This window comes from Adelges cooleyi, unplaced genomic scaffold, assembly GCF_023614345.1.
Source record: "Adelges cooleyi isolate 19-005CV unplaced genomic scaffold, UGA_ACOO_1.1 ACOO_flye_CR_arks_rails_tigmint_CR_PRNA_108, whole genome shotgun sequence".
NCBI lineage: Eukaryota > Metazoa > Arthropoda > Insecta > Hemiptera > Adelgidae > Adelges > Adelges cooleyi.
The window spans coordinates 13,579,226-13,604,330 of NW_026095761.1; the positions used below are offsets into that span (position 1 = coordinate 13,579,226).

Here is a 25,105-nt window from a genome sequence, read left to right on the forward strand (position 1 = left end):
GCGGATTTAATTATTTCATTTGTCTTTGATTACTTCACGTAGGAAGTCTATAGATGAGAAATCGTATTTGAGTAGTACTTTAATGCGTCAAACATTTGAATAATTCACCCCAAAAAATGACTTATTTTTCAACTTAAAATTACGGTTCTCTAAATTTTTTTAAAAATTGTTATTTTTATTCCAAATCTGTATGGAATATAAATAATATATAATAAATGTTTAAATTTTAGGATGGGAGGGGAAGTGCGGTTGATAAATGCACGCAGATAGAAATACAAATACACTCCACTTTTTCTCCTGCCCTAAACTTGAAACTTCAACAACTTCAAAAATAGTTATCCGAAACTGGTTATCGAACAGTCAAAATTTTTAGTATATTATTCTCAATTTAAAAAGTTAATAAAATATTTACGTCACCGTTTAAGTTTCAAAAGTTGCTATCAAAAAAACTAAGTTGGGAGGCAGGTAAAACAAAAAAAATGTGAAAATTGAGATTACGTTTTATAAAAACTATAGAAAAAAAAAATTAAATTATTAATATTAAACCCAGTGAGATATTGACTGGTTCGTGATAAAAGAATCATCCTGAATATAATATTCTCAACAATCTTTTATCAAACTTAATTTGTACTATGGATAATATACTGTATTGGTTTGAACTAACTATCTACGGATTCGCACCAAAGCGTTTATTCGAAAGGGATTTTAATATATGCTGTGTATATAGTAAAACTTGAAAACGTCATCGTCTCCACAATGCTCTATTGCCGCTATACTACCCTCTAAGCAAAAATTCCGTTATTAGAAAAAAAAAATTGTACTATTAAGGTACAATATGTATTTTTGTAAAATCGTAATATGGTCACCGGTCACAACAGATGTTTTTTTATTTATTTATTTTTTTTTTTTTTGAGACTTTAAGCATGTTTTATTGAAATAATATGCCTGTAACACTTGTGAAAAAAAAATATCTGTTACCTATTCAAACGGCTTCAACATATGTAAACATTAATACAACAATTTCGAAACTTTAAGCCCGATTAGAAAAATCGTCGTGCATTGAAATACTTAACAACGATAAAAAACAAAAATTTTGAGATAATTTAATGCGCCAAAATAATGTTATTATAACATAATCATAATGCAAAAATATACATGATGATCAACCCTAATCGTAGTCACTCTAATAATAAAATTGTAAGTTAAGGTGCATTCAATCAATGTATTTATTTGAAAGTAATTTCTTGTAATACATGTATTCAGCGATCGTTTTTAATTCAAGTTAAAAATACTCTCATTGAAAATAAATAACATTTAAAAGTCTAACGGTTTATTTAAAGTTTTATAATTAACTAGACGATGCGTTGAATTCGAAAATCTACTTTCAAATTTTTTTGAATTTTACAACAGTTTATTAATTATTTTTCCCTAAGTATACCTGACTAATGTTTTCCGTACTTATGATAAATTAGTCACGATAAATTATGCCGTCAGAATATGTTATTACAATACTGAATAAAATAATTTCCTGTATTTTAAGTACTTCCGAAACAAGTATACAACTAATCGTTTTTTCTAAATGGATTTTTTATTAATTTTTCAAACAGAATTCACATTAAAACACATTAAACGATGGTTTCTATAGGGTATAGATTTTATAAAAGTGTTCAGGTACTTTGTTAATTAAAAAATGCTAATTTACTATTTTGCATGTCTAGTAAATTAAGTTGCGCAAATTACTTGTTATTTATTATACTTCTATGTAAGATAATTTATTGTCTGACATTAAACACTGGAAATTGTAGCACGTCTTAGTGTATTAAGAATTTGAAACATATAATATTGAAAAATATAATTATTATCATCTACTTTGTGTTTATGTGTTATTATAGCAAATATTACTTGAAAGAATATTATTTTTAAGCTTGGTAATGAAATGTATATAGCTTACAAATCTAATCATACTTTTTTTAGTGTATTTCATTCGTAAGAAGATATGTCTGTTAAATGTAGAGTTATAATGTATTGCAATATTTTAATGAGTAATAGCTAACATAATATCACAACTACAAATAAACCGAATGTACTTTATGCATAATTCAAACATGTGCTTTGCTGAAGCAAATAAACTAACATTAAGTGACTCAACTTGAGTCATATATTTTACATAGTTAAGCGGAACTCTTATAAACACACTAAATGTACAGCAACAATGCAATTATACAATAAAATATGATCTAGTCTATGTATTGATCTATGAATGCCAAGTACGAGAGAAAAAAAGGAGTTAAACCATTAATATACATATTCTTTATGGATATCTGCAGATGTATTAATATAAGAAAATTTACATTATTTTATGTACGGTTTGTAACAAACTTAAAGACAAAAAAAGAAAAAATCATAATCTCATTATTTCTCTGTGTTTGTTTCATATGTATAGGTACAAATGATGAGTATCATACTGTATACAAAATATTACATCACATACATAGTGTAGCATACTTATCTTTTTGTCATAACGTATGGTATATAAACACAATAATTATTCCTCTGACGGGCTGTCGGATAAATCCATACCTATTTTTTTTACCGGCTAATATTGGTGTATTAAATATAGGTACTATATTGCTGACACGAGTGCACGCTTTCAAAATTAGACATTAGTCACAAGGTAGTATGCGCATAAAGAATAGATAAGAGTGTTATCAGCTATCTTTATCTGTTTACCGGGTGCGGCTTTGGATAAACAATATCGTCTTTGGGCGTTTGCACTGTTAGTTTGTCGAGTTGGCGTGTCGAAGTCAAATCCGAGTGCGGTAATTTGTTGTAGAAAAATTATTATATAATATATATTTGTGATAATAAAGAACATTGCTATGACCATAATGGCGAAATCGGCCAACACCTTAGCCGCCGCCGCTTCCAGACTGGAAAAGCACATCAACTTGCTCAAGTACACAATATTCTGCATAAGCGTCGTGGTCTGGGTAAGTACCGGATGGGGTTTTATTATAATTTGATAGTATTTAAACTACAGTTAAAAAATGTGTAGGAACCGATGAGAACTTATAGTAATTAGTATGTCTTGGAACCAATGCAATTATTTTGCTTTTGAACACAAGACTTGTTCCGTTTGATAATAATTATATTATTCGTACACGACCGCTCGGCTGTATTACATACTTCTTGGCAACATACAAAATAAGGACAAAGCAATGTCGTTCAGGCAACAAGACATGTCACGGCCGTGAAGTTAAATTGTTAAGTAAATTCATTACGGGCATAGATATATTGTACATTCGCACGTTAATAAACTTATGTACAAGTATAATTATAATAGCACACTACAACGCAGTGTATAAGATTACAACTTTATTAAACGCATATATTATAATTATTATTAAATTCTATAAAATATCGAGTCGAATAACAATAACAATGCAATATAACTTATGTAGTATTACACGCGTCTTGTGTGTGTTTCATCATTGTGGGTGTGTTTCAAAACTATAATATATTATTTATGAATCAACATGAAATTACAGAAAGATTTACAACCGAAAACCGCACTCGGTTTCAGAATATTATATAGTGTACACACTACAACATAATAATATAATACTTGGTTACAAAGACTATATAAATATATAGAGTTATCAAAATGTATGTAATATTATACGTACAACAAAAACTTTTAAGAATACAAAATAATAACTTTAATGGCTAAATATTATATAAATAAATAACAACCAATTTATTAAAAAAAAAAAACTCATCTATGGAAAATAAATAAATAATTTCCAATTAGGCGAAGAGCTGTCGAACCAGCTCGATAAATATTATATTGATTAGTATTCTGTATTTTAATTCATATTTGTAAGCGAATGATTTGTGAATAAAGTAATTATTGTTGTCCCAAAATTATGAGGCTCTCTTAAAATGGGTCATATATTTTAAAATTGTGTATTTGTGATTATGATCGATTAATATTTTTCGCGATGGGAAAATAAGTGATTTATGGCTTTATTATAAAAAAAATATAAATTAAAAAACTATCATTTTCTCTCAATCCTTTTTTTTTTTTTTTAGTAATAACTGGAATTGTGAAATCAGTTTTACTGCAATAACACACTGATTTGAATGACAAATATAATAGTTACAATGTATTTTACTAAGAATAAGATAAGTATAATATTATGGTAAAGAACACAAACATACACTTGGATAGTCAAAAATTGTTTAATTGTGTATATTTCTATACTGTCTAAATGCGTTTATACGATTCCAATATTAATACTATCAGTCTTGTGTTTGCAGTTTTGAAATTTGGTACAGTCAATAACAAGGTCAAATGTTACTGACTGGTTTGCCCCTCCCCTCCAATGACGACACACAGATCTTTATCCCCTTCTTGATAATATTATTTGATTATCTCAACGACGGTTGGTCACAATAAAACGACTCAAAATATATCTTAGCTTCTGAATTAAAAAAAAACATAAATAACTTTTTGGTACCCCTGTATACGGTTCGAGTATGTATTTTTCGTTTTTCTTTGGAAACCCGATACGACTTATGTTCTGTTCGGATCCAATAAATCGGATAAACGTTTACAGCCGATCGCATATCAGTACTTTGCTTGCTTCTTGAGTTTAAAGAAGGCACGCGTTTCTCGCATTGTGCCATTTTTATGGGCGTTGCACAAATATTTTACAGCGCTAAACTTTATGCGCTTTTGTGTGTGTGTGTATAAAGTAAACATTGATATAATGTGAACCAGTGAATTATTATCGTCGTAGCCGTTGCACAACTTTTGTCGGAAACGGTTCTCCTTGTCCGTTTATGTGGCATCGCAATAATACAACCGTCTTTGCCGTCTCCATAACTTGTAGGTTGCACGTCTTATCGATTTGGATCTCCCGGGCTTCTTAGTGCGGCAGAAAATTATCGACTCGCTGTTGTGTCGAGAAAACACTTTATCTGACTGTGTACACGATAAACCCAAAGTTTGGTTTACCTCCAGAGTTGTTTTTGGAGCTCTGCCGAGTTTTCTTTTTCAATATCTTCCACCCTTTATTGTCGTTCAATTCAACTCTCCCGGGCTGTTCAGACAATACAAACAATATAGCAATACCGTACAAATAGCGTTTTATTTTGTATTTTTGTTTTATGCAAAACTATATTATAGCGAATAACGTTTAAATCGAGGCAAATTTTATACAACAGTTACGGCAAATCGGTAGCCAGGAAGCATTCCATTCTTCTTTAAGAGCCCGTTTTCTCCGTTGACCTTACCTTAAGTGCATATTAAAACGTAGATAATAATAATAATTTCTGTTTTTGCATACAACGATGTCATTTGTTGTCCATTAACCCGAGAGACGTTACTGCTGCGAAGCCGGTGCCGGTTAAGTACATTATAATGTTAGATTGCAAGCGTAATAAGATTTGTGTATAATATTAGACCGTGCTTTGCCGTGGCCAAATGCGGTAAACTAGTCTTTTGGGAACATCAAACCGTTTAGTTAGTGCCCGCCAGATGACAATATACTCTAAGACGTCGTCGACAAAAGGACACTTAAGGATGTAACGTGCGTACCTAAGGGCCGAGGGTGAGTGGTATATTATTAAACCCGCACTTCATCATGGAACCGACAAATTCGCCACAAAGGACCGATACGCCGCATAATGACTTTATCGAGTTTATCTCAGAATAATAGCAACATTTTCGAGGGTTATCGATACGGATTGGCGTCGGTTTAAAGGTAAATCCAAATTGTTTTTTTTTTTTTCAAAACGAGACGTTTGCTGATGATGAATTGTACATCATGGATAAAAAACACACCCAAAACCAACCAACTGCTGCTCAAAATGAAACCGGAGTAGTTCGAAAATAATAATGATAATAATAATTTCAACATCTACTCAATACCGATTTAAATGTACTTTCAAGAAGAAACAATTATTATAATATTATGATATGTATTGTAAATGGCGTTAAATTGGTTAACGATAATATTATTGTTTTTGTCGAGTATATTATTATGATGATGCGATGGAATACATTTTCAAACAAGAGAATTTAGAATATCAATTTATAAATAGGGACGGTGTATACCTTAAACATAATATTACCTGCCAAAACTATTTCAGATTGCAGGCATGTAGCCAAATCACTTATTTTTAGGCCAACCCTTTTTGCGCATACAATTTCCTTTAAATAAATCCATTCGTATAAGAATGGGTGGTTTCGCTTACATTATTTTTTATCCGGCTTATGCATATGACTTATCCATCATTTTCTATTATTGTAACGTATAAAAGAATAATATATTATGTAATATACAAAACGGCTGTACAAACATGAAATCCTACATATTAGATGTAGGTACAGTCATATTATACTAATACCGTCTAACGTTTATATTGTAGGCACGGTTTGATATAGTTAAAAATCTAAATAGCTATCCCACTGTGTCATAGAGATATGTTTAAAAAAATATTAGTATTGTACACTTGGCTCTTACTTATAAAAAAAAAAATTTGAGTTTTATTATAATCATGTGGGGACATTTTAAGTATAAGAATCTGGGGGAAACTATAGTATTAAAACATCACTTAAATTCTTCCTCAATTACTGTAAAACAGCATAATAACATATTTATATAACTGATATGTACCTAAATAATCTATCTTCTTCTCGTTCTGGTTTTTGTGTTACATTTTTTTATTTTTATTACCATCAATCTATGCTAGCTTCTAAGTAAGCGATAATATTACAGCTGTCGCTTAAGAATATTATCTTCATCCCTTTTTTACCAGAAGCTAAAGGATTAGGTTACCAAAATATTATTATCACGATAATGCACGTACAATATAAAACTCCAAGTCCAAACATAACATGACGTATATAATATACCATTCGAAGCTATCCTATACAATATGAATCAAATAAATGTACCGTACGTTATGTTTTATGGGCATGTGGTTAAACCCATTGACCGGTCGTAAAAGAGCAAACTATATTATAGTAGCAGAGAAAGTCGTTTTATTTTATGTAAAGCTTTGGATTACTTTGGTAATGATTTATCATTTGATCGATAAAAATATCATTCGGTGACAATTGCTTGGGTTGCTTGCGTTCAACGGTGTCTTTTAATGAAATATGACCGTGCTAGTCGAATTGATCCCTCGGTTTATTATGTGTTCATTCCAATAAACTACCACGCCTATAAATATATATATATATATACACATCATAAACAGATCGGATCTTGTCTTGGTTTAAAATATAGATTGTACTTTAAAATAAACGGTCGCGAGCAATGATAAAAAAAAAATATGTAAATATTTATAATATTACAGTTTCGCCGAACTGTAACATAAAATATAAAGACATCATATATAACTTGCGAGGATTTTTTTTTTTAATTTGGAAATCAACGACCTCAAAGTATTTAAAGCTCTGTGTAATAACCAGACAGCTCCATTTTGTTTTTAAATTGTTCAGGAATATTAAAATAAATCCTACTTACTAACATTGACGGGAAAAAATGCGTTTTGTATTATCTTTGTAACTAATAGTTTGATTTTACTGTTTGTTCCATCATACAGTACATATAATTTTAATGGGAACAATTTCCAATGAAAAAACAATTGTTGGTAAGAACGGAGCTGTCTGGTTATTGCACAGAGCCCTTGAAATGGAAAATGTGTGTTCAAACGAGATTCGTTTATTACAGAGTAGTTTGCTTCTTATTTTTTTGTTGTTTATATCTTGTATTTTTACCCAACTGTGGAAGAACTTAACCTTCAAATGCAAAAAAATAAAACTAAATACTTTGTATCTAAGGAGCGTTTTAAAATGATTGAAATCCTTATTCGATGAAACATCAGGCGCAATGGCTAGTTTAATTGGACGTTTATCTAAACAATTTATGCATACTCTCCTACCTGCTATTATGGAATTTTACCCAAGCAAATTGACTTCTTTATTTTGATAAATATGACCGACATCTACTAGCTAAGATGATATAGTTGCTGATCGTGAGATAGTTCTTCATAAAAAAAATTATTTTCATCGTTATAGTTGTCCGTTTTGGAATTTTCAAAATGTCGATGCCATGTATTGAATTGTTTTCAAATGATTTCAAGAACTGTATAACCTTTCTGGCAGTTCCATTGCGTTCACCATTCTAATGCTACAGTTCTAAAACTGCAACGAGGGGTTTCGACGGTACAATGTGAAAAGTTTAATAATAACCGTTATTAATGAAGTCACTGAATTATTGTAGAAAATTCTTACTCTCCCTTTCTGTACACAAATATATATATATATATATATATGTCTTGTCTACTAAAGCGAAAGTTTTGCTCACTCTATACGAATTCCGGAAATGCCAAAGGAAGGTGGCGTACCCTTCGACAGGTTCCAAGCACAGCACGGCCCTTTGGCTGTGGCGTTTCTATAGCTAATTTTCTGTATTATTTTCTCACACCGTCACTTTCTTTGTGAATGTGACAAACAAACGATTTTACGCCCGAGTTGCATCCAAGGCAAAAACGCGGTACACATTGAAAGTTGTGACGACATGCCACGACACAGCAATTATTACTGTACAAGACACGACCTTCAGTTTGCGCCTAACTTACTTCCAGTAAACTTACAGCGAGAAGTGCGACGATTACACGGAAAACTCGTTTGGGGTGAACAGCGTTCAAGTTGGCAAACGATATTATACACAGCAGCCGGCATTGCCGTGACACTTGTCACGGATTTCAAAACCGGAGTTTTATGTAACATATTTCAAATTTCTAGTGAAAGAAAATTCGTTGAAGTTCCCCGGGCGTTCAAACGAGACCCTACAAAGTACAGTTTTCCTGGAAAATGTTTTACTTGCCTCTTGTACTTCCGTAAGTTTATGTATTTTACGCTCGTAGTTAATCGGCAAAAGTTATTTAAAGTGTCAACGCTAAAAATATAATCATCCTGGTGCCTGCATGTTATTATTTTACACATTAGAGCTTCAACGCCACGCTGGGAGTTGTAACAAGACTTATCAATATTATCACAGATTAAATAACCAGTAAAAATCGAAAAATATAAACAAATCTTAATTATCTAGGGTCATTGTGAGCGACAAACAATCCTTCTGTTATACAGTGACCTTGGTCAAAGAAACGGTATCAAACATATTTTGTAATATGTTAACACCATCAACCTTGGTTAATAAACTACCTGTTATCAGTGTTTCTTATCAGTTTACGTTATTATAGAAAATAGTGTGTACAATATTTTCGGCACTATAATTCGGCAACACTGCATTAAGTTTAAACCAATCTACATAGAACTTTGCAGTCAAGCTGTATTTTAATAAGAAAAAAAAACAAAAAGTTGGGAAAAAGTCAACAGATATCTGAAAAATATTTCCATTTATTGATAATAAATTATCGTAGACAAACGATCAACTTTAGTCACTGAATCCAATATATTATTATGCAACCCGTATTCAGATTGAAAAATGTCCCGACCTAGGAGACAGCCATTTTGTGTACCAATTTCATGGAAAGTAAAAATTCTACGTTACTTCTCCATGATATTTATTAAAATGTTAGGTTATGCGATGATAACACCGTCATATCACCACAGATATAATATAATATAATTAACTACACTGCTTACTTTAGTGATAAGAATGGCGAAGTCGACGTCGGCCATTTTTGTGGGAATTATACGTGTATAAAATAATACATACGACTGTGATTCTGTGCTATCAATCTGACTTAAAATTTTTATAAACACTGATAACAGTTTCGTTTTAGAGTGATCTTTTTCGGTTCTTTATATTCTTTCAGTCCTGTGATTGCAATATTATGGACCCGATTTTATTTTTTAAGGGTGTCCAAAGAGCGTTGTTAAATTATTTTTTTGGCGTTTATTACTGTGCGAGTTGCTTGCTGTCTTGTTTACGTCATGCCGGTTTTTAATAATCAACTTTCTCACAACTTGCGTCAAACCTCGGTAAGCTGACGTGGTACTAAATAAGCATCACAAACAATAATAATTATCAATATTCGTCGGAGAATGTAAACAAGCGGCTTTTGAGCCCCGTAAAATATGTCAAATTTTGTGGAAAACGATTTTTTATTATTACATTTTTTAAAGCCGCTCTTTGTGTTTTCCAAACGGAATAATAATATAATAAAAAAGAAGATTGATTGTAAAACCCAGGCTACGCCTACAACCATTGTATTTTAGGCCTACTTTAGGTTCTTCCGGGGTCTAATCATTTTTTTTTTTTTTTTTTGATACAATATAAAACATTTTTCGTTTCACTTTTATTCATCCCAGATCGCAGTAGCCAGTAACCACGTATTGACCGATCCATGTTGCTAATGTTTATATAATAGCAGGAGAGCAATTATTCAACTATCAGCAGATAACTTTTTTCATTGAATTTATTAAAACTAGTATTACCGGCTTGCAATGCTTGATTAGAAAGGAAAAGGTACATTTTAGAAAATTTTATAATAGTAGATTAAAAAAACATATTTTACTCAGAAAATTAATTTCCGACAATAAAATATTTACTAATCAAATACACATAAAACCGTCTAGAAGTACCTATGCTGTACTTTTGAAAAATTATAAATTTCAAAAACCTTATAAAGTATGGCAATACATGCCATACACACCATACATTGCAAGTGTGTATATTCGTTTTGTTATGGTTTCTTTGAAAATTCAATTTAAAAAACCCGTCTATTGCTCAAAATGATAAGGTTACTGACTTACTGTTAATCTGTCCAGTTGTTTTGTACTATTTTATTTTAAATTGCTGCAGTTATTTACTGATAATATTCTATTCTTGAGCTGTGTCCTAAAAAAAACAAGGCCAGATAGTGCACTACGAAGAGAAACAATAGAATTTCAAATAACGATTTTTATAAGTTTTACAACCCCACTATGATCTACCTTGGTTGTGATTTTCAAAACTAAAGTCCTATAACTACACCTTTTTGGATTGTTAGCACAAATCAGTACCTTTCAGGTATAATTTCTGATCTAAACACTTTGTGCACAAGAAAATCAGAAGATATCGTAGATTCAGTTGAAATTATAAAATTGGTACATAACTTTGACAAACAAAAGGATAGAATGTACCCATTGCAAACAAATTATTTTAATGAAAATACTTTTGACGTTTTCTTCAATTAGGGACAAAAAGTGTAAGGTAAGATAATACGAATTATCCGTGTTAGGTTGGGTTAGGTTATAAAAACAAAAAGTCTGTCTTATAAAGATTGGCTGTCCAATCATAAGCATGGGTCTGCGTGACCTAGTAAGATAATGGTGCGGTTTAGTGTTGATAAGCACGGTCGGTGGTTTGACTTTCAGTCACTCGCAAGTCGGTTTCTTTACAAAAGTTTTGTGTCTAGATAATGTATCTGTCTTGGTCCCGCATAGTTGTTTAAGCGGCGCCAACTATTACACAAGTAATTCCACCCAGTCGAATAAACACCCTGCACGAACCCTTATGGTTTGAGAATAAGACTGACGTTCAGTGTGGTGTACAAAAATGGAAATTCTGTCTTTAGACTTTTTCTAATATCGGTCGTACAACCTTAACGGGCTTTCTTAATCGAACAAATTGTACAACGAACAATACAAAAATAATAAAATAACATGTAATTTTTTCTTTAAACACTAAGATATTTTCGATCCTAAACAATATTACAATATTTATATGTGTATTTTTTTTTTTTGCCAAAAATACTCGAAACAATAGTAATAATTCACAAAGACTAAAGTAAAATTATAAATAAATAAAAAAATTATAATTGCCACGCATAAAGCTTTTGGGAGTTTACAATAAAACAATACATTATAAAACGCATTGGGGTGTTTCTAAAGGCGATTTTGTAAAAAAAAACTAACACCACAGTCGGCGAGGGTGTTATTTTTAATACTTTATTTTTTGTTTTTTTATTATTATTATTACTTTTACCAATTTTATAGATGCCGGATAAGCCACCCCCGACTAACAGATTGGCCGTGCGTTAGACGTTAATTTCGGCGGAACCGTCCAATCAGATTAGCCGTAATCGGCTTAGTTCTCAAAACCCTTTTAGCCGCTCTTGCCGTTTTCGAGGGTGCAGCACCGAGACTTTATTTCCACTTGCCAATAAAATCGTTTAAAATCAGCCTGTTGTACGGATACTTTTATCACTGCCGAGCATTAAACTATATTGCCACCTTAGGGTAAAAGAAATTTGCCATTTTTTGCCAAATTTAACATAATTTTATTACTAGAAAAAAGAGCCTAATTAATGTTATTTCATAAACCAAAGTAAAACTGTGATTGAAAAAGTCTTACAAAGTAAAATATTGTGATAACTACTTTTGTAATGTTGTAATATTCTCAATGTAAGTATTGTTTTCAACATGACACTTTAATTTTTTTTATCATGTTAAAATAATATTGTGCATGATATTAAACGAAAATGTTACATTTAATACACAAAACAAGTGTTTTTAATACAAATAATTTGATAACGAAAAGGAGTTGTTAAAACTAAACTAAAAAATATATACTTTTGTCGGCTTAATGCATAAATTACACTTATGAGTTTATTAATTGATATTATAAATTACAATAGATTATCAAAATATATAATAATAAAATGTAAAAAAAAAATGTTGTTTTAAAATTATTATTTTAAAATGTAATGTCAGTTTTTCCACGCTTCTTGGACCGTTATCGTTTAATTCCGTATCCGTCTATAGTTTATGTAAGATAAATTATTATTATTTAATATTAGCAGTACATAATATAATATTTACATGGGTTAGCGTTTGACATAGAAATTGGTATAATATTATGATCACTTGCATTCTCACAATTTGTAACAGTAAAACAATTATTGATACATTTTTTTTTTTTAATACTTTTATATACCTACTTTATTTTATTTTCTCCTATGATGGTTTTCAAAAATTTGCCGCCCAAAGCAATTGCCGCCTGTTAAACGCGGCTCTGACTGTCTATTATTTTTTATTATTAAAAAAATATATACTTTAGTTAGAGCTACACGACGGTAAACTAACGTGTACATACTGACTTATATTGGGAGACGGCAATAGATGGACGAATCAATTTACAGGAAAACGTTCAGGGCCAGACGCTCAATGAGAGAGGAGAAGGCGAGCACGGGTCATTAGGTTTTTAGTGGCCATTGCAAGCGATTTGTTGGGGGAAAAAAATTTATCTTTCACACGCATTAAGTCGCAGCCCTCCGAGAGAGCTTATCGGTGTACCGAGAAATGGATTTTGGACAAAAACAAAATACCCAGTGAACTTAAAGGGGGGGGGGGTGGTGGCGAAACGTATATATATATATATGTATATATACTTAAGTATCATTTGAAGTTATTTACTCGTGCCGTTTGTGTGGTGCACTCGTGTTAAAAACCAACCGATAAGCTTGGCATTTTATCCGAACGAAGGACCAGAGAAATTTCAACAGTGATAACAGTCTCGCTGAGTTATACTTCCCAAGACTGTAGTTTATTATTGGGCACACGGTGCAGCGTTTGCCGAGATAACGTTTCAATGGAAAGGACACGTTTTGCCGTATCACATCTTAGTGGACAGCCCTAACCGGCAGCTGTGAAAAACGAGTTTCTATTAGTTTTACAACAATAACAAAATCGATAAGTTCATTATATTTTCATGATGACAGAACATTAGGTAAGATCAAATTCGTTGGTGATCCAATGTTTGGTTTTTTTTTCTTAAGTTATTCGTTAAAACAAAAGCGGATCCAAAATTTTGTGAAACTTCACATTATATTGTAATCGAATATACATTATTGAATTTAAAGTCGTCAATAGTGTTTACTTGTAATGCAAATTTAAAATTGTCCTTTTAATTTGAGTCTTAAATAAAATGCTGCGTCTTTTGGCAACCCACGTTTCTTATAACTTTAAAAGTTTTCAATAAGAATTGTAGTTAAGCGATTTGAAAGACTATACGGCCAATTTAGTTACCTATTAATTTCAGACCAAGCAAGACCAATTAAGACCTACCTTCCAATAAATGTATCCAAAAAAGTACCAAAAAACTGGACATGTGATGTTTATTTAGTTATTTGTATATTGTTAAACATAAATTACATTTTCCTTTACCTATATTTTTAACGCGCAGACAGACATAATGAAAATTTAAATATCTTTTACGGTATGAATTTAAAGTTATTTTAATACTTACTATACAGTTCTGACCGCAACAGTAATAACATTAATTTATAACAATTTGTGATTTATAGTTATTACATAAATACCGAACGTTTTATTTTGATATAAATCAATGTCGGGGTTTTTTTTATACATAAAGAAATTAATATTATTTCACGATTTGCCAAAACGGTAACAGAGTTTTATTAAATTAAATTCATCTTTATAAAATACCAAAAAGAAATAATTTATATAAGTAATATATCCGTGACTGTAAAAAAAATATATACAAAATAGGGCATTGGCCGCACAGTAAACATTTCAATATATTATTTCCCAGACATTACTGGTTGTACAATTCCATCGAAGACTCAGTATTTACAATGCTACGGTTTTAAATTATAATTATAGACTACTGGATCCGAACATTCCAATCGGAAATTGCCTGTCTTCAACGTATAAATTTATTGGCCATTGTTTGAACCCAATCTCGTATTACCCGTACATGTCTTTTATTATTGTAAAATATGTTTTCTTATACAGGATGTTCCATACAACCGATGTAAGACACTCTTTTTCTCGAAAAATACGAATATATAGTGTAAACAATTCTTTTCCTATACTATAAGTACACATTTTACTAGATTTTCCTATATAGTATCACAATTTGTTATCTACATATTTGCGGAATTAAAAACATATGTTCCAATTTTTAAAAAATTAGTGTCTTACATCATCGATGGTTCACCCACCGTATAAGTACCGCGTCTTATGCTATTTATTATTGTAATTAGTTCCACAAGTTGTACAGACAAATTCTCGAACAGCTTCTTTGCATTGTTTATTGTGACATCAGTTATTAAAAAAAAAATCCTAATTACTATATTTTTCAAAGTAACCGTAAAACTTCTTTTACCCTAGTGTTTTTTGCGCATTACACTTGTTAGCAGTTCACTCTTTGTTCTGTGTACAAACAGTGGGATCAATATACAGTGATCAATATAATATAGTGTTGCTCTCCAATTAACGCACACATCCAACAAGTGACTTTCCGTGGAAACGATGGCACTTAGCAGCCGCGGTAGTACAAGTATAATTTTTGCATATATTTCTATAAATAAAAATTAATTTTCTCGATAATGCGGCAAGTTTTTTTAACAGAAAATAATGTATAGGTATAGATGTACTTTTTAAACGTGAACAGTTTACACATAGTTTCCAATTCATTAGTAAAAAAAAAGCAAAAAAAAAATGTTTAAGTAAATTAAAATGAAGCCTTCCCCTTCTGCCATTTCTTTTTAGAATTGTAATAATATTTCTAATGGCCGAGTCCAATATGAAAATTACTCGGTTTCGTGCATAGACCAGCTATAGCGTGACCGAATAACAATATTCCTTCGTGGAAATAATAAAAAATAAACCCCTAACGACACTGAAATTGTCGATTATTTATTTTCTCGTTAAACCGGCCAGCGGTCTTATTGTAATATTTCTAGCTGTTTTCGTAGCGTTATAATATTGTAATTTTTTTTCAGGTATTTAATTAGTCGGGCGTCGCTAAAAGCCAGCGAGGGTCATTTTTTTTTGAAACCCGGCAACGCGCTGTGTAGGTATACAACGTATATTATAAATACAGCCGGGGCTGCGATGGTCGAAAATAAAATAATACAAAAATAATAAATAATCACGTGCCTTCGAGTGTTTCGCCTAAGCGGCATTTTAATTAAGACACTGTGCGCGCCCGCCTCGCAGGAGACCACCTACCGCCACGGCGAGCGTCACATCTTGAGCTCCCCAAAAAGAAAACAACCGGGATTTAAATCATTGACCTCGGCGCTTAACGTTCAATAATAATAATAATTGAAAATGACATATTATGCCTACTTGTATTGTTCGTTTGACATACGTATAGTACAAAGTCACATAGCTCACACGCGGTCTGTTGGATAAACCAGATTGCTAACTAGTGAACTAGAATTATTCAAGTCATTTTTGTGAGATTTATGTGTGTATACGTTAACAGATATATTATATACATATCTGTGATTGTGTGTTATCAACTCAACTTGTGATAAGGTTCTAATTCCTACAAAGTTCCAGTTTAAGTATACATCTGTGATTTGAATATACAATTTCCAGTATTAATAAAACTGCTTTACTTTGAATATTGGCGAATGTTTTTTTTTCTTATTAGCCCGTGTCTTTTGTTTTTAATAGCTCGATTTTAAGGCCTTATTTATTTTTTCCTGAGAAGGGCACTCACAATGATTGTGGATTTGTATTCCGACTCGCCTATACCGCGTACAATCAACAGTATAATAATATGATAAGAATTGTGCAAACAGATTTCAATCCCTCGTCACGTACTACACGTCTTCTGTTATCGGCTTTCCCACTTTTTCCTAATTTCGAATTAAATTAAATATCTGCATTTTATTACAAAAAAAAAAAAAATTAGTTGACATTTACAAAAAGTAAATGATAATTTAAAACAATAAATACAAAGTGGATTAAATAATTAATTCAAATTCGTCTACAGATCAATCGTTAGGTACGTTGAAATTAAATTTAGTACTTTACATCTTAAGAAGTAAATAGTAGGAATTCTTTTAAATATTATTCATTAATATATTGACATATTATGATTTTTGAAAAATAACGTTATATCAAGACTAAAATTTTTTGTCTCATTTTTTCAAATATAGATAAGATAAATTCAATGGAATCTCAGCAAAAGCCGGTCAGATTGTTTTAATACAAAAAAACTGACAAAACACCTACTACAAATATTGTATTTAGCAGAAGTAGGTAGACGTCCCACATAAGACACAAACGCTGAAAAGAATAAAAACATGGAGATTAAACATAAACTGAGGTAAATTTTCGTTTGTGGGCGTTTCGATATTGAAGATGAAATGAATTTCTGAAGGAGTTGGCCTTGGCATAAAGTAAATGAAGTTAGGTATTACATAATAATTATGATCCGGATACACTGATGATAAATGATGATTTTTACCACAGTACAACGGATGCATAACGTTAACAAAAGCGAATATCTGTTTTAATACATTGAAACAGACTTGCAAATAATTATGCTCACAACATAAGTAAAGTAAACTAAAAAAATAGATTCTCGGTACGAAAATTACATTTAAGTGAAGGATTTGTTCATCAAAACATTTTTAAATGTAGGTTAATTAACCTAATCTATCTTTGTTGCTTTTTTAGTATGACTTAACTACTAAAATTATGGTTAAACATATTTTAAAAACTTCTTCTCCCCAGAGAAGGGAGCAGTATATTACATGCTACTTAAAGTAGATTGTTGAATGGTTCTAAACTTTCTAAAAAAGGTTCAGGTATGTCTGTTATTTTACAGATTTATAAAGTTTGAAATAATTGTACAAACTTTTAAGGTTAACGGTTCTTCTTCTTCTTGATTGGTTATTATATACTATAAGTGCATAAGTGGGTAATTGGTTTAACATTTAAAAAAAAAGTGTAAACACAATAACGTTACGGTTCACTATAATTATTAAAATAATATTATCTAATTACTTGATGTACTGTTTTACTGCCACTGAAAGTAGTCAATGTCAGCAGCATTTACAGTGCATTAAAACTTACATGCAACACTGACTCGCTGTTTTATAAATTGGATACAATTTTGGGGGTTTGTCATAAATTATTAAATCGCATACAATACAGCTAAGTGCAGTTGTTACAGTCAGTGTTTTATAACCCCAACAGTATACTAATGTATGCTATCATGGAGTGTGTAATATTATAAATAATTTAACCGTTTCAATGCTTGCTAGTCGCTACCGCTCAATTATTGGTGTCTCTAATAGATTTATGTGTTATTTATGTTTCCGTATTGACTTCATCATGTTAATGTGTAAATATAAACACTACTTATTGGCTGACATACAAGTATTTTAAAACTTAAATTCTACACCATTCGTCCGTGTTACAACGACCTGCACCGTAGATCTCTTAAGTATTATTAAGTTTTACAACTCCCAAAACGGCATTTCGCATAAATATATCTATGTTGTATTACTACACTGATACTATGTATACAAGTTCATACATTTTCACACCATACAGTGTCATAATACACGCTTGTAAATTCTACACAGTCACCGATACAAGTGGCTCACAGCTTACATATTACAAAAGAAGACTATCGCGTTATGTTACATACCAGTCGTGTTTTACATTTAATTAAAGTTTCACTAGGCTTCTTAAACCGATGCCAACACTCGCAGTTGTTGAGTGACTGAAAAAAAAAATCATATCGTGTAAAGATTTTATCGTGTTGCACAAAAGAAGGAGAAACATATGGGGTAATGAAACAGCAACAGGAAAAGGTGTTTGTTAACGTCAGATATACCTAACTGTTAATGAAAATGAAAATACCATTTTGACTTGTTGGTAAGCGTTTTACTTAGTTTCATACAATATGTAGTATGCACATATTGTATTTTACTTATGTGCATTAAAAACGTTATTCAATTTTATTTATAAATGCGAATTTTCATTCATATTGTAATTGTTTAAGCAATAAATAAATCTTTACCTATACTAGTAATGTGATAAAAAATTGAAAAAGCCATAATATGTTTTTATGAGAACACTAAAATTTACCAATAAAACCTTTGGGTATTATCATTATTATTCAGTCGGTGAGACTATTTCTAATTATTGCTCTAATATTATGTTATTCGTGTTCGAATAACATGGGGGCTGGGCCTGATTGGTTGCTGACATTTTTTTAGAGCCTGAACAAGTTTAGAACGATTTGAACTTCTCTAGACCCCCCCCCCTCTTTTTATTTGTGCCAATGATATGTTTTTTATTAAATGTTGTTAAAATATCTGCTAGGTAAATACTATATACTAATATATTATTTTTTATTCATATTTTACCCGACGGCGCTTAAATTAGGCAATTTCGATACTCGAATGCACTGCGAATTATTCTTTTAGTATATATTGTGTTTTTATCAATAAAGAAACATTGTTGACGATAGGGGGGGGGAGGTTTGTTTAGTCTACATTTTACAATCTTTATGTCTCCAGATTTTCGCTGAAATTATCATACTGTTGTTTGTACACATCTCTATGCTATATATGTATATATACATATATAGTGTTGCCGGGTCATTTCTATTGCTCGGCATTCCCATTGTCGTTAGCCAACACGAGTGCAACGCCCTTGTCCTCTTGAAGTGTGCTGTTTATTTATTGCTATTACACCGTACAACGGCGTACACGGTGAGGATTACAATGTTTTCCAATAAATTAACCGAAAACATAATGGTGGACGTCGGCAAAGTAAACATGTCTGAACCCTACATAGAGTGTATTTGAATATTTTCCTTTATTAAAATATCAATATTTTTATGATATTTTGTGTTATAGGAATAGGTGCTTATATGGTTGTTTGGAACAGCTGTTGTTTTTTTTTTAAAGAAAAATATACAGTCTGTACAGTTAAAAATTGGTACAACAAGCATATAATTAGCAGTGCATAACGCGTGTAAGGATATTGTCCAATGATGGAACTTCTACGGCTGGCATGACTATTCTCTAAGAATTTTCCCCTGTCTCTATCTAGAACTGCCTCTCTCCAGTCTTCGACTCCTAGGGTTTGCAGATCTTTTTCTAGGTACCACATCAATCCATCTTTTCCTGGGTCTTCTTTCTTCTGGTTTTGCATTCCAATGCTATTTTCTAACCGTTTCATTCTCTCCTCTTCTCGTTATATCTCCTTCGACGGTTCCCCGTTGTATCTTCCTCCATACTTTGTTCTCAAAAGGTGTCAAGTTTTCCAGTTGTAATACAACTAGCGGTGCATTTATATTGTCCATGAAATAATACATGACGTTCGCTGTGTATTGCATGGAAATTATTGTTTTAATGCAAACAATAATTACAATATAAGCTTGGAAATTACCGTTAATCTGATGTTGTGTCGTTGTTTTTTAAATAACCGATTTTAGTTTTGTCAAAGCCTTCGAGATCATATTATCGCCACCGTCGCTTTGAGACGTTTCATGCATATTAATTTGGGGGGGGGGAGGGTCTTATTAATACAGAGTAGGTAATTTGGTAAACGTATACCGCGCGACAATATTGCCTAAACCGACCCGCAAAAGGATAAAACCCTATTAAAATAAACTTTTTTTTTTTAAATCCTTTTTATTTTTTTTAATACCTTTCCTCTCGCGTTGAGTTTGAAGCTCTTTCTTTTATTTTTCTTATATATAAAAAAAAAAACATTTCTCCGGGATTTCTCGGGCCCCATAACAATAACAATAATCGTATTAATAAAAAAAAAACGGCAGCTAGAAATTGAAACACTGCGTCGGTTATGCGCATATTATTACAAAACGGCCTCCCTCTCGGCTGTAATTCTGTACGGGGTTTCTTTTTTTTGTCTTTTTCTTTCCTCTAGATATATACATATATAGATAGAATACACCTGAATACTCGCCCCTGTCGCCGTTAAAATGTTTTTATTACGCGGCTTATTGTGTGCACGAGAGAAGGCTAAAAAAAAAAAAACTTTTAGCTTTTCGGTAACTGTGTGAAACAAAGATAATATCTGGATAAGGCAAAAATAAAAACAACCTCCGACTGTAATGATAAAACGCGGAAAGTTGAATTCGGTTTGTTAAAGAGAGAGGGGTAGATGATATTTTTTCTTAGGTAGGTGAGCTGTGGTAGAGCGTGTAGTCGCGGTGGCGTCAGAATTCTTGTCAGAAGTTATAAAACCAGCGAGGCATCTTAAACGCGATATTCTACCAAGAAACGCCAACTCTCGAATACCACAACAAACACACTTACACTTGCACACACACACACATTAGATCTGGTTCGAAGACTATAACGAATAAGTTGAACGCCGCGATTTCCATTCCCAAGAGAACAAATCATTTATCCGACTATAAAACCCATTTATTTATTTCCTCTTTTGTTAAATGTTTTTATCAAACAGTGAATATAGTAATATTATACACAAACTACTGTTCGTTTAAATCACACCGCCAAAACGATCAAATAGATTCGTTAAAGCCGCAGGCTATCGTCACGGATACTACAATATTATCTATACACTTACCTGGAAATAATAAAGAAGGTCAAAAGCAAATTAAGAACCACTATGACTCGAGTCTTTGATCTTGGTATCGGTCGGAAAAGAAATTCTTAAAAAAATCAAAATCCAGGTTTATGATGATAAGTTTGCAAAAAAAAAAAATATATGATATGAACTTGTAAATATAAAACTAAATAAAATGTTTTTATAAAGTTTACCAAAACAGATAATTATTTTTAAAATTATAAATTTGTAATAAATATTAAAAAAAGTGCATCAACCGAAAGTGCCTATTCAATATTAGTATATATATAATTTTGGATCTGAAGTATGAACAATTTTATCATATTGCTCACCGACCAACCAAAAATGTCTAGCTACGCCACCGATTCTTTTTATTTCAAAAAAATGTAATAAGAAAATATGCGTCGCAGATTATATTATATGGCAACCCTTCAAAGCCTTAAGCTGCTGCCGGCGATAAGTTACAAGCAGACGCGTCCAGTGGTTATACAATCCCTCTGTATATATGGTATTCAAGAGAGGTTATGGCAGACCGTAATTGGAAGGAAGAAATGTTGGTGAGCTTCAAACACTAAGCCGTGCAACCATCATGAACCCCGTTGCTCCTTATCTTATTCGTTACCCTCGAAGGAGATTACAAAAAAAAAAATTATTATAATAATAATCTTGACCGACTTATGACAGTGTATAAAATCTGTAGACTGTTATTCGTCTGCGTTGTATGGTGAAAATAATTATAATTAAAAATTAAAAAATAACACCAACTGGAAGTATAGTATATACCTAATTGAAAGGGTGAGTGCATAAATGTGTTAACTGACAATTCCAAAACTAAGTTCAGGAGGCAATAGTTTAGTCAACATATATATATATATATATATAATCATATGATTGGAACTTTTATAATTCTCAAGCTCAACACACATTCAACCGTAAACTATTTTACGAAAAATGTCACCTGACACCATTATCATTCACTCAGCCCTTCGGTTAACACGCTAATATCCGAAAATTATTTATTCTAAGCGCCACACCTTTATTTAATATATTATTAAAGCCGTTTTTGACCTCGCGATTTCATGTATACCTTATGGTAATTATAATGTTGCCACTAGTGAAGTTCTTATATTGTAAGAATGTCTGACATGTTAATTACTTTTCGTAGTAACTCGCCTAACAAAGTCAAGTTATTAACTGCTAAAAAACACGGACGCTGAAAATTAACCTTTACAATTATTGCTTAACGTGGTTTTGATAAGACATAAAACAGTTGTGTTTACTTACTTTGCATGACAGCCGTTTTTTGGGTTTATCTTCAATAAACAAAGCATGGTAGCGTTTCTTGTTACTGACTACACGATAGAAGATAGAATACTGGAGAATATCAAAACGTTGGCAAGTTTATTTCCCTTTTAATTGTAATACAATACATATACCTACTACGTGGTTTTTTTTTTATAAAATTATTACCTTCCTTAATGAGTGACATTAATTTTCACAAACCCTCCCATTATATATGTATAGTGTCCCAAACAGAAGAAGCAAAAAGCATGACAAATTATGTAGGATGACAATTTCACTGTGAATTTTTTAAAAACATTATATTTTTACATTTTATTTAATTACCCATTCAAAAAAAAAAAAAACGAAACAGTTTTCCTTCATAATCGCCCAAGTAAAAATGTTTAGTCGAGTTTGAAAAATGATAATTTAAGACTATAAAAACGTTGAGTATTTAAAAATTTAAGTTTTCTGAATAAAAAAACTTTTGTAAACATGCTAGAAATTATGATGCTTGAAAATATTATACGAATGGAAACAAAACACTCTATTGTGTCATGTTTTGTCGAGGAACATTCATAATTAATAATATTATTATGCTACACTGTTTGTGTATTTTATACATTTTACAAGAAGTAGTTCTCTTAATTCATATGACATGACGGTTTAAAGATGAAAAAAACCTGTTCAATGCTGTCTTAAAAAAAAAAATAGCCAACTTTTTTAGCTGTTGTGTCATATGAGTGATATGCAGTCAAAATATGTCAACGTCAATTTTAATGAAATCGACGTTCGTCTGCAAAAAAAAAAGAGTTTTTATTTATTATCGATTTAGCATAAGTGTCGGAGCTAAAATGAAACCCAAGTATGTCTTTATAACTTTATACATTGCAACTATAGGTTTAGCATAATGTGTTTAAACACCAAACACGGAATAGCACTGTGGATGTCGCGTGACTACAATGAAATGTTGGTAACGAGATTTAAATTATGAGAGATGTCTGTAGATTGCAATCGTTTCAAATTTTTTTTTTGTTATTCTGTCACATGTAAAAAGTTATGTGACAGTTCTTGGTAGATTAATATCTGCGAATTTAGTTATTATAGCTACTCCTGCCCGGTTTAGTGCAGTTTTAAAACTCTTCATTATTAGCCGGACTGAGAACCTAAACATCCCATGGTTATAATACCTACCTAGCTTTATATATATTTCCTTTGTCTACTCCGTACAGACCATATAGTATTATAATGTAAAGAGATGAACTAACATATTATACTAGCTTGCATGCGATAGTAAAGTACATACAGAAAAAACCAGTATGGCCACACAAAGGAAAAAAAGCACATTGTTAAGCGATTGATAAATTACCACTTGTATTCATAGCAAGAAGTTTGTTTTTTCTCTATTTTACTGTGTGTGAGTTTTATATAAATATTATACTGTCTGTTAAATGTGAAGATCATCATTATGTAAACTAATAGATTATAGAATAGTATGCTGCGTCTTTTGGCAACCCGCATGGTGGGCAGCTCACAGCTATTACTCTCTGATAAAAATAAGTTTTAACTCTTTATCTTAAAACGTTTCTTTCAAGATACTGTTACCATTGATATCTTATCATCAAGATATATTAAATGGTATTTTTGACATTGGTATGTCTTTTGTTTTCTTCTAACTATGCAACATGAATTTAGTCCTACTGTTTGCGTCACATTAAAACTACTATAGCCACCCCATGGTACTTAGACTTGTTATACCTATCTGCTAGATTTTTTTTTAAAGAATTAAGAAAGAAAGGAGGGTTGTTTAAACCAAAATATTCCTATTCGCCGCTTTTTTTTTTACAGGAAACACTTTTGGCAATATATATGTTTTGAAAATTACAAAACAAATCAAAAATGTAAAATATGGAATTTTTGATTCCAAATATAATATATATTATACAGTAACTGTTTGAGCGCACACATTCACTTTGAACTTCGTTGTTGGAAATTAAAACTGTATTACACATAAAGCGCGCCGGCGAAAATAACAATGAAACTCATATGCATATGTAAATAACTCTGTGTAGATATGTATGTATATAATGTTCTAAAAAGTTGTATGGTACCTACACACGACCTGTGAGAGCCTACCTGCCGGCGGGCAATGTACATATCGAGTTTGACGCATCATTACGCATGCAAAATTGCATCTCGCCGCTTCGGTTCAAATTTATTTCATTTTACCAGGTCAAAACCGTACTCAAACGGGACGGCAAACCTTTTCCACATGATTTCGTTACACGGTCGGTATTAACATAGACCCGGTCGCGTCGGTCCATTGGACAAAAACAGGTAAAAACGACGTTGGAGAAAAAAAATAAACAAACAACGTGTACGCTTTGATGTAATGCTTTTTGCTGAAAAACAAAAAAAAATTTCGCTTGGCAAACAAAACGCTTTGCTCGTCTCGTT

General features: G+C 31.6%; 1 protein-coding gene across 1 annotated transcript in view; it reads left to right on the forward strand.

Moving 5' to 3' along the window:
* The first annotated feature begins 2,767 nt into the window (after positions 1 to 2,767).
* Positions 2,768 to 25,105, forward strand: part of LOC126847480 (tetraspanin-2A) — a 112,215-nt gene continuing 89,877 nt past the window's right edge. Inside the window, exon 1 of the mRNA XM_050587738.1 lies at positions 2,768 to 2,990. Within this exon, the coding sequence (XP_050443695.1) occupies positions 2,880 to 2,990 (111 nt within the window). The 5' untranslated portion in view covers positions 2,768 to 2,879. The remainder of the gene's footprint in view (positions 2,991 to 25,105) is intronic.